This window comes from Syngnathus floridae, chromosome 15 (genome assembly GCF_059516105.1).
Source record: "Syngnathus floridae isolate MCC-2025c chromosome 15, RoL_Sflo_1.0, whole genome shotgun sequence".
Classification (NCBI taxonomy): Eukaryota; Metazoa; Chordata; class Actinopteri; order Syngnathiformes; family Syngnathidae; genus Syngnathus; species Syngnathus floridae.
Genome location: NC_142427.1, coordinates 5,691,809 through 5,704,024, shown reverse-complemented (window position 1 = coordinate 5,704,024; position 12,216 = coordinate 5,691,809). Strand labels below are relative to the sequence as shown.

At 36.8% G+C, this 12,216-nt stretch overlaps 1 protein-coding gene across 1 annotated transcript in view; it reads right to left on the bottom strand.

Annotated features, from left to right (window-relative positions):
• Positions 1–849: 849 nt before the first annotated feature.
• zbtb20 (zinc finger and BTB domain containing 20) overlaps positions 850–12,216 on the bottom strand; it is a 30,014-nt gene continuing 18,647 nt past the window's right edge. The window contains exon 4 of the mRNA XM_088398589.1: positions 850–11,666. Within this exon, the coding sequence (XP_088254715.1) occupies positions 11,119–11,666 (548 nt within the window). The 3' untranslated portion in view covers positions 850–11,118. The remainder of the gene's footprint in view (positions 11,667–12,216) is intronic.

Below are 12,216 nucleotides of genomic sequence, written 5' to 3'. Positions count from 1 at the left end.
CAGCCGAATTTTCTGTGGTACCGGTGTAGGTATCACACTTGATCCTGTGACACTGATCTTTAAAAATGTTTTTGCGTTGTTGTTTTTCATGAGTTAAATGGAGTCATCTCCCAAAGGCCAACACGCCAAAAAAGGTCCTGCCAATCCCTTTAAACCGCTCGGCCTCATCTTGCCAACAGCCCCTCCCAATGTTTCTCGTTGGACCTTCATGCTAAATACACAGTAGTGGTTTTGTGTAAAACAGGGGTCTCAAATGCAATTACCCAGGGGTCGCTGGAGGTAGAGGCAGGTTTTTCACAAGAAAAGCACTTACAAAACCACGCCAATGTTATCAAATGTCTTCCTTTTTTCAACACAAAATAGGTGAATAAATAAATTAATAGCACACAAGAAAAAATTTAACCAATCAGTAATAAATAAATAAATAAAACTAATATAAATAATAATAATACAGTAGATATCCAAGACTGAAGAAATGACATATAGTTGCCGATGACAGAAATGTAACTATTATTCAGATTCAAATGTCTGTATTAACAGTCAATAAGTTTTTATTCAATTTCTTCGCCTTGACGCGCAATTTCTCCAGGAATAGTGTTGTATTGATGTTGCCAAACTACTTTTATACTTGTGTGACAGTTGATGTTAAAAAGAAAAGTTTATTACTGTTATTACCCCCTCATTTGTCATCAAAGTTAAGAGTGTTAAAAGTCTTTTTTGATCACCCGGTTTCTATTTCCATCATATCCTATGGGAAAACAAACCCGAATGGATTGTGTTTGACTTTCCTATTTGTGGCGTATTTGTGGTTTGTGAGAATTGCTAGGAAATAAAAAGGCAGACAAAACATTGTGTGAAGTACAGGAAAGTACTAGTTTTTATTCCTTCATAATCAAACTTCACAAACAGCTTGAACTTGTACAATACCTCAGAGAGTGAAAATTACAAAAAAAGTGCTGGTAACATTTACAAAAATCATCCTTACTTAGCAACAATCAGTTTATTCTTCCACACTTTTTTTAGTCTTTTGTATTAAGGCTTAATACTTCTGTATAAAGTATATGCAAGATAAGTCTTCACAGTTTTTCGAAAAAAGTCACAATATTGTGTAACATAATGAAGCTTTTACGGCTATTTTCTTTATAATAACGAATACACATCACTGGTAAATATATGTGAAATACAGGGCTTATTGTAGAATGGCAAGTTATGATACTGGTTGCTGAGATAAATGGATTCCACACACTAGTTATAGGAAAGTTTGCGAGAACTGAAGCAGGAGGAGGAAAAGAAGAAAAATGATAAGTGTCAACAGTTGGGGAGATCGCCTCCAAACTTTGGCACATCCCACGAATGAGCAAGTCGCACAAATATGAGATTCCAAATGAAAGAAGAGCTAAACTGGCATAAAGTGAAAACATGCTGTGTAGTAAGGTGCTAAATTAGAGATATTACATTGCCAGCCTTTTTTTTTCCTAAAAAAAAAAAATCATTATTCTTTTGTTTTCCCCACATGAACTGACATGAATAAGGTGCATTTTAAGACTCAACACATGTACGCTTTTTTTTTTTATTAGTTGTTGACAAAAATCTGTAATAAATACAAGTTAAAATAAAATTAAATTGACCAAGAGTCTTGAGGCGACCTCATGCGTTCCCGTGGATTGAAAAAAAAAAAGAATGCTTAATTCTCTTATCGTGGCATGTGAACATAAAAGCAGTATTGTAGTTATGGTGTTGCCTGTTTTTTTTTTTTAAATATATATCACAACTTTTTTTTTTTCAATTTTTTCTTAATTTTTTTTTTTTTACAATTGAAACTGTGACAAACCGGATGACTAAAGGAGATGGAATCGAAAGCCGAGATATATTCACACGATCCTCAAGAAGCTGCACTGGGTTTGTTTACAGGTCGACGGATGGGCCAAATTACCCTCATGCATACTGTACGGTTTAAAGTGACGCAACAAGCTCGCTTTAAATAGTCTACATCACAAAACAAAAAGCAATTTGGTTTTTAGTGCAAACACAATTGGCTGGCTTCAGCTTCTCAATAATAACGAGATTACAAGAAGGCACGTACTTATGCTTCCTCGAACACGCAACATATTCAGACAAACCGCGACACCAGACAAAGCGGTGGGAACAGGAAGGAAAGCTACTTTGCCGCATATGATGGTGACTTTTCTCTCTCTCTTTTTTTTTACACTAAACAATAATTTATGTCAAGGTCAGACCTTGACTTTGATGGTGGGACAGAAAAAGGAGATTTGGTGGATGCAGCCAAATGCAGTTTATATCACAAAAAGGTGCATTTCATTTTTGGAACGTTCTAGATTAAAAAAGAAGAAAAAAAAAAACCTCAAAATGACCAAATAATCAACGTTTTAGTTTGTTCACACGACAATAGTTGATGAAGACTCAGAATGGATCCCCTCCCTTATTAACCTAACCTATCTCATTTACCTCACTTCTGCTTTGACTTGTCTACATAAGCAAAGCCGGGAGGAAACTTGAATGCCCCTCAAAAGCGGAAAACATCAACGTGTGCCACGACGGACGCCAACAAACAACTATGGTTTTGACAAGTTGTTCAGTGAATAATATTGCTTTTTGATAGAAGACCAAAATGAGTCTTTAGTGCAAATTTCTTTTCTGGCTTGAGAAAGTGGAACAATGAGAAAATTGGTTTATTATCGGCTTAACCATAGCAAGAAGGCGTCCAATCTGGAATATCCCTTTATGATGTTTTACCCTAACCCAGTGGACTAAGGAGGGGTATTATCATTATTATTCGTCAAAAAAATACACATCTGATGAGCAATTGATCTAAAAAAAAAAAAAAATGTTCTGAATTCCTGTTTCTAAGCCAACCGATGCACTTCATTTGGACTCAACAGCTATGCAACAAGCAATTGCGCACGATCAACAGAATTTTCCCAATCAACATATGAATTGATTATTATGCCTTGGCAAGCAACGATTGGGAAGAGCGGGTCACCTACGTGGGTATACACCCCCCCTTCACCCTAACAAAACGAAATGTCTCGACATCTCAAAAATTAGCCTCCCCCTCCCCATTTCCTGTGCAGTCATGTCTGTCAAATACATCTCTCAGCTTGGAAATGTTGGAAAACTCACTCCAGTCCAGTGTTTGACAAATCATTATATTTAAAAAAAAAAAAAGACGTCCATGCACATACTGAAAAATTCTCCCCTATTTCAGAACAGCAGTCAAAACATTTCAAACAAGCTTGTTTCATAACAATAATAATAAAGTATAAACTTGGAGGATAAATTACCAAAAACTAAAGTCGAAAACACATTACTGCAGCATATATCTCAGGGTTGTTTAGTTTGATGTCATCTTTAACTACCGTTTACTACAACAGCTCTACTTCTGACAAGGGTTTTTTTCTTCCCAAGGGAGTTACTGGGTGAGTTTATAAGATAGCAAAAGGATTGAGGCAGAAACAAAATATACACACAAGCAACATCTGAGTTTACAAAAAAAGCATGCCATCTACATAAAAGATATCAGAGCAACAAAAAGCCAGATAACCAAAAGAAAAGACGAGAAAGTGCCCGGCTTGTAAATTCAAGCAATTTGTCTTTACACCAATTACCGCAATTCAATTACCTATTTTGAGAGCACACAATAAAATAATATACTCCAGAATCTTGACAAGAATCTCTGAAAACAAAATTAAGGATGACGCTTTGTTGTTACAAAATAATGACAATTTTGGAGCACATTTATATCGAATTGTTCTTTGCTGCTCCGGTGAGCATAACGATATTTCACCTGTGGTTATTCTCAGTTTTTGGCTTCATAACTTACAAATATGTGCAAACTTAACATCTTGGTCCATATCAAGTACAAATGGCTAAACGTCTTCAAAAAGTTGTGATGTTAGTTTTGTTGTTGCAGGGATAGCCTTTATAATGTGTAAATCCGATATGTAGAGGGAAAAAAAGCTAAGAACAGAGAGTAAATTTTAAAAATGCAATCTATTAAATGTAAAATAATGTAAAAGTGAATTTTAGGGGTCATCGATGAGTTCAAGGTGGGGATGACACATGTTCAATGTTTGTTTGTTTGTTTGTGGAAGAATTAATGTGGTTTTATTGAAACAAATATCAATGGGTGTGCATTTTTGAATAGATTTATAGGATTTCCTAATTAAAAACCTTTTTTTTTTGCCCTTACCCTAATCCTAGCCCTACAAATGAAGACAAGCAAAACACTACAAATAAACATTAAGCTTTCTGCCTTTAAAACAAAAAGCAAAAACAACATCAAGAAAACAACCCCTTTTTTCTCCAAAACAATCTCAACCCTTCTTTGGTTTGTGCGAACTAACAATGTCTAGTTCCGTTTTTCCTCACCAAATGGACTTCAGAAAATAAATACGGCTCCAATGATTACTTTAAGTCTTGATGACGTCTGTTTTTAATGTTTGTCGTTGAGGCCAAATATTTAAATGTGTTGTCGTGCATGTTGTCTACAGAAGTGGTCTAGCTAGAGAGCTTTTTGATTTTGTGTCAAAAAAAAAAAGGCAAATTAAATGAAATACAGATTAATTTTTGTTGAAGGGGAACACTGACTGGAATGTTCTGGATTGAACGGGAATGCAACCGAGTTGAACAAAAATGGCCATAAGCAGTGATTCTCAAACGGGAGTATCATTGGTGTTATGTGGGCTCCCTCTAGCGGTCAGCGAAGGAAGTTTCAACAGCATAATTAATTTTCCTTACCCTGACCAGTTTAGTTGTATTTAATTTGAATGCACAATGCATTTTTTTAATCTACATGCTTTCAAATATTTGTTTTGGTACAAGTTTTTAATTTACCATTGATGTGCAATCCATCTGAACTGAACCATTATTTAAATACAGATTCATCAATGTTTAAACCGCATAATCTTTTAATTCCCAACCAGAGAAATCAACACAGGTGCAGAGGGAAATGATCCAATGTCATTTCATCTGTCCTAAAATAATCGTTAAATCTAATCATTTTTATTCAAATAAATTAAAAAAACTGGCTCATCATTATTTCAATGTCCTTATTTTTTGGGGAAAATAATAATAATAGATGTTATAACGCAGTTTGAGAACCACTGCAAGATTTTTAACAGGACTAAATGATACAGTAGACTTGTACTGATACGACAGTTGGCAGCTTTAAAAAGATGCAATAGTGTTGTGTAAATAATGGAGAAAAACGGTCATCGGGAATATAATTGTGGGTGGATGTAGACTGTGTGTGATTGATGGGTGGATGACAGGGACAAGTTATCATGTTGCCTATACTGGTTTTGAATGTCAATGAAACTAAGCCTTCCCCCCCAAAATATCTGTTTATAGTCATAGCTGTTTTCTCCTAGTCAAAACTATGAATGATGGAGGACTTAAAGAATCAAAGTAAAGGCAATCACTTTATTTGGTTTCACCTAGGGGATGTCTTGATTTTCAGAACTAATTTAGAATGTAAGTACCCAATTAGGAATTTTGCCAAAGTTACCGTAGTTAGGCTGTTAAATTTTCGAGGATTTTGTCCTCATGGAACAATTCTTTTTTTTTTTTTTTCTGTGCGGCCTTAATAGTCCTTTGTACTAATTGACAATAGTAGTTTTAATGTGAAGTGTTCCCACCCCGCTAAAATTTTCAATTTGGCATGTTGACCAGGCTGGAGAATGAAAGTGTGGTAATGAGTCCACAGGGGACACAATAATGAGCCGGTCCAAAACCTTTCATCTCGCAGCTACACCGTCATCGCCATCCGAAAACTTCATGTCTGACACAAAGCGCTTTTAGAGATCTTTGTGCAATAATCCTGTGTTGTGTTCACTTAATTTTCTAATCTGATTATAAGACTTTACCGCCAAAGAGGGGTTATAAAAAAAAAAAAAAATGCTAGTTTCTTTTTGCACGTGGCCCCATTGTACGGCTGTATGAAGGCAGGAAGTTAAAACATTCGTTAATATGAGATGAGAAAATTTAGCATCGGGTAAACATAGCCAACTGCTAATCTACTGAGGATGCCGTGTTAACAATTTGATATTTACCCACAACTACTCCGAAAGCTGCATAAAAATAATAATAAAATCGCTGAGGGGACAAGCTGAAAGTCACAGCACCTTACATTCATGCGGCTTCTTCTATTGATCGCCAAGCCGCATTGCCTTCCCATGACAAATGTGAACAACGTGCAAGAAGAAAACAGTCATTAAATATTTGTAAGTGACTGTGCATCTTTGATATCTCTGAATCCTCCATATAGCATACATGGGAAAAAAAACACACCTGCTTTTACTGTATATGTATGTATAGAACATTTCAGGTATTTTAAAGGGTTCCGATGCATTCACAACCACCTGGTTTTATTTGTATAAATACTGTCGTATATTTTTAACTAAATAGACCATTGTGAATATATTGTATCTGTGCAATGTAGGAGAGAAAAACTGTGAAAATTCTGTATAGTTGCTGACTGTACTGCTAGGCACTTGATAGGTATATTTCCAATATCCCGCAAGGAGAAATGCATTCAACTGTGTGGAGAGATGATGATTTCTTTTTTTATATACATTTTATATATTTATATATAAATATCTTTACCAGACGTTATCTGTTTCACACTGATGTGTGCTGTAGAAGAGCAAATAAAAAGCTGTTACGTATAATCTGAGTGGTTTTATTCTGAACTGTGACTTATTTCAAGCTCGAACAAAGAAAAACTGATGGAGACGGACACTACTATGAACCCTCACCATTCCTGTCCTGTATTTTCACCTCGATGCAAAGCCTATACTGTACGCATATGTATAATACACTGTGAAAGAAATGACTTCATTACTTGACTACCCTCGACCCAGCTAGATGAAATCTATATGTATGTATTAACAACACCACCGTACTGTGTGATCACCAGAACACAAAAGCAGGATGAACTAAAGAAGTACTGTGAAGAAATGAAGAATCAAATGTACGGCTAGAAAGACATAACAACATATTGTAGACCCCAAATGTCTATACTAAGATAAATAAAACATGTCATATGATTGGCAAACACAACACAAACAGCTGTGAGATTGGTATCCAGCATTCAATAGGGTTTGTTTTGGAAAATAAGCCAACGTTTTGACCCCACCCCACCCCAAAAAAAGGAAAATCTCCCTTAGCTGAAAGTACAAGAAATGCGCAAAGGACCTTCTTTCCCAAAAAGGGGCTGCAATCTTTTAAACCATTTTTACAATTTTTCTTTGCAATACCCGAGAAAAGACTGTGAAGCACCACCCACAAGTATCTGAAGCAGAATAAAGAATATACTGTCTTGTATAAGTATGGACAGTGAAAGGAAGCTAATGCACACCAGGGAGAAGAAGAAGAAGAAGAAGAAGAAGGCTCAGTTCCTTCCAATCTTATCATACAACAAGTCAACTGATGATGGGATAAGTTATTAGCACTCATCCGGAGAGATTGGCTACTTGTTATTCCAGAAAACCACCACCACCACAACAACAACAACATAAAAATGATAGCAAGACACTCTTATAGTGTAATTTTGAAATGAAATATTGTCCAAAGCCAACGACAAGCTACTTAACCTACTATTTAGACCATTGATACCACAAAGCTGGTTGTACTCATCTAGCTACAGTCTATAGTGCATTGGATATATGTGATTACACAAACTATGCAAAAAGCGGGTGCCGTGAAGGAATGCTAAATCACTGAATACGTACATTACACGCAAACATGTCTGCCTCTGCGCTGAAAGTTAGTTTGGCAGTGTTGGTGCTCGGCTGACAAAACACCGTAAGCTGTGTGCCCAAAAATGTGGCAATACTGTTGGAAAAGAGAACTCGGCAGTTTGCTTACATAGACTATTTAGTGCATTGTCTGTTAAGGCAAGAGATGACCCTCCACGTGCTGTGTCAAGACAAATAGCACTAGCACTAGCATGCAGCACATTTGCCATCCTGGCAGCGACAGCTACAAAACAGAGACGGCACACCATTTATTCGATTTGACTTTTTTTTTTTTTTTTTTTAGGCCAATACGCAAATGAGACGAGGAAATGTGAAAAATAAGTTCACACGGTTTGGAGAAACTACTGTAGAATCTCAGTCACGTTGGATGAAATTTGGAAATGACTTGCGACTCATGATTTCTTGCGAGCCCAAAAGGTTTGGTGAGGAGTCGCTCCTCGTCTCGTACCTGCGCTGCATATTGCAAAGGAAGCCCTAACAAGGTCAAGATAGTTTGCTTCTCAACAGTTTGATTCGGCTTAAAAAGCACACAGACAGACGACACCCACTAAAGGAAGGAAAGGACACGACGGTGCACAACCCACAGACACATACAGTATTATCAAAGAAGCTGCATTCCATCACCAATCCACGCCCACCCAAAATTTGTACTAGGACATGGATATCATCTATGTAACACACACACACACGCACACACACAATAATAAATCATCATTATTATTATTATTCATAGCGTGATAATGGCTGTTATTATCACTACCGCCGAGACTGACAGAAGTCGTGATTATTACTGTCTTACTACTGTTTCACTGTTTGGCTCTCAGGAAAATTCTGTCTCTTAAAGAAATGCAACTGAATTATTGAGTTGCAGGGAAGTGACTCCATAAAACATTACCTTAAAAAAAAAAAAAAAAAAAAAAAAGATCAAACATAGATGCGCACACGTCATGTTACACATTTAAATAAATGCTTGCATCGGCACAAGTACTGTACTGTACAAACAGTATATGGATTGATATACTGTCGGTGACTGCAAGCAATAACGAGAGCCGAGAACCGCTCAATTACTTTCAAATTGAAACAAAGCTATGCTAACACGTGAACTCTATAACCAGATGTTAGATTTTTTTTTGTTTAAAAAAATCCTCTTTTCTAAAACTATATCTCTGTTAACAGTAGTGCACTTATTGGTTTAAGCAGTGCAACATATATGCAACAAAATAACGCAGTCCACTTATCAAGATTTTTTTTTTTCGAAAAAATTATCTTTTCTGACTTTAAAATTGAATCAACAAAAAAAATCATAGTTCATTTAATGAATATGATTGAATATTAAGCACAGGCATTTTAAGAAAATGTGCAAAATAGCACGTTTTTGTCTGGGTTTATTTTATATCTGCTGCACTGTGAGCAACATAACTACAAAAGTTTGCTCACGCAAAGGAGCAAATCCTTCACAATGGAATTGTGTGTCTTTATTTTTTGTGTATACTACTGAACACTTGTGTGGATATATATATATATATATATATATATATATATATATATATATATATATATATATATATATATATATATATATACATATATATATATATATGTATATATATATATATATATATATATATATATATACATATATATATACACACACGTACACACACACTGTAAACAGTCTGTGTGTTTATGAGTTGGTGCATCTGTGTGTCCTATTTGTTGAAAATATTGAAATCCAAATATCAGTTTACAGTGCTGTCATGATGCGTGGATTTTTTCTTTTAGAAAAACTGGAATGTATACTATTATGTAAAAGTTCATCCACAATTTGTTGAGTGTGCGTGTAATATGTATATATATATATATATATATACATACATACATACATATGTATATACGTATATATATATATATATATATATATATATATATATATATATATATATATATATATATATATAAAAATTGTGTGGGAGAGCTACTTGTTTTCCTCCTATCTTTCCTTTCAGAACGCAGCAGTCTGTTTGAGTGAGTGCCGTATCGTTATGAACAGGTTCTATCTTACAATCAGACGGTAACTATTTCAAAAACTAATTGGGACTGCAATTAAATGTTTCTCTTTTTAGCGCTGTTCATATCCACAGTCAACCTCTGATACATAAACTGAGTGAAAAGAAAACGAAAAACCACGTAGGATAATCAATAACAACAATAGTTTGAGATAAATCTTGTTTTAAAATCTACAGGAGTCCGATTTAAGTGGTGGAGCAGCAAATACGAAGGAGGGAGTTTCATCTCGTATTCTGAGCTGCTCGAACTGTAAATGGAAAAAGGCTAAGAATGAAAATAGTATTAAAAAAGGAGGAGGAAAAAAAATCGCTCTCATTTTATGATTGTTGTAACCTTGACTAACAGTCTTTTAGGAGATTAGTGGCAGTGTATGCAAATGAGTTCAGAAAAACATTATTTTTTCAGATTTTTTTTTCGCTTTGTCTCATCAACACAGTTTAATTTAGTAAACTAAATCATCAAAAATGCATGGACAGTTACAAAACATACGAAATATTATTCCCGCCATCTTTGATGGGAAGTGATTGAAATTTGTACCTTAACAGCTGCATTATAATCTCTTAATACCATAGGAATAAATAAAACCCAGTGTCAAATTTACTTTTTCTCTTTCAATTGTCTTTAGAAGGCAATCTTGTGACTGTCAGTATTTTAGAGGGAATATATAGCCCAACCCAGATGATTTTTTTCTTGTTGTTATTGTTGTTGTAAATTATACCACAGTAAGTTTGGACATCTATCGTTTCCAAACAGGTCAGTATGGGTTCACAACTGCCATTTTAAATGGCATTTCTCTCTCTCTCACACACACACACACACACACACACACACACACACACACACACACACACACACACACACAAACCCTCCACACACACATACACACACTGGGAAACATGCAGATCCACACACAATGCACACTTATAATCGCTCAGATAGATCTACACTAAAGGTGTGTTTGTGTGTACGTTTCTTTCGTAGGCCTTTCGGTAGTGTTCAACACATAAATCAGTATTTTAGGAAATCATACATTTAGAGGCCTGTAGTTAGGATCCATCCAGTAGATCAATATCAAACTACTAAGCCTTAAGGCCACCATCTTTTTTGTTTATTTAGAATAACAAAAAAGAAAATCTGTTTGTTTTTTGTTTTTTTTTGGGAAACTTAATGTGCCAGTGTCTATACTCATTACTCTCCATACCTCAAAAGAAGAAAAGGAAAATCTAGTGCCATTTTGTTTGTCATTCTTTTGGAGTAGTTTATCTAGTTGTACTTATCCGTCAGAGACATGCATTCGCATGTGGTCGTTGAAGTGCTCCATTTGGTCGAACTTGACGGGGCAGACGGAACACATGTAGGTGGTCCCATCTTGGCAGCTGGCCTCCGCTGCCACGCCTACTCCCGTCGGGACCCCGGGCCCTTCTCCTGCTCCTCCGCTCACGGGCATGGCGAGGGCCACCACCCCGGCGCCGGGCTCGGCCATGGGGAGGGGGATGGGGATGGAAACGGGGATGGAGACGGGGCCGGGGGTGCCGGCGGGGCCCGTCAGCCCGGCCAGGGCGCTGCCCGTGCTGTGCAAGGCCATGTGGCGCTCCAGCAGGGTCTTGTGGGAGAACTTCTTCTTGCAGATGACACACTCGTAGGACTTCTCGCCACGGTGCAGCCGCATGTGGACGTTGAGAGAGCTCTTCTGGGTGAAGCGCTTGTTGCAGATGCTGCACTGGTAGGCTCGCACCCCTGTGTGGGTCACCATGTGCTTGATTAAGTAATCCTTCAGGGAGAAGGAGCGCCAGCAGATGCTGCACTGGTGAGGTTTCTCTCCTGTGTGGGCATGAAGGACAGATATACAATTATACACTGAATGCTCACCCAGAAGCATAAAAAAAACATTTGACCATATTCTCATCAACAGACTCATGAGTGTAAAAATATTTCCCCTTTCCTTATTCGAGGCTGAAGCTGCTCCATCTGTTAACGAAACGCACGTGGAAGCCAACACTGGTCATTTACACAAATCTGCAACACTGTGCATGTACTCGGCACCGGAAGCCAAACAGAAGGTGTCCAGTCCCCATTTCATTAAAGAATATGAGCTCGTCAGCAAGCTGACAATTCAAAGTTAATGCTCCTGCTGACTTCATCTAGTGGACGCCTCAAGGCCACTGGTGGGGAAGCATTAAAACGGGCTTTGTGTCTGGCTAGAGAGACATTTATGTCTAGACTTACTTTATCTAAATTGAAATTATGAGCATTCTAAATTTTATATTAATGGCTCTTGTCAGATATAACACACATTTTACACAAGGAGACATGTCAATATTCCAATCACTCATTTTCTCAAGATGACTGATAAATGTACTGTGGAGTGTGG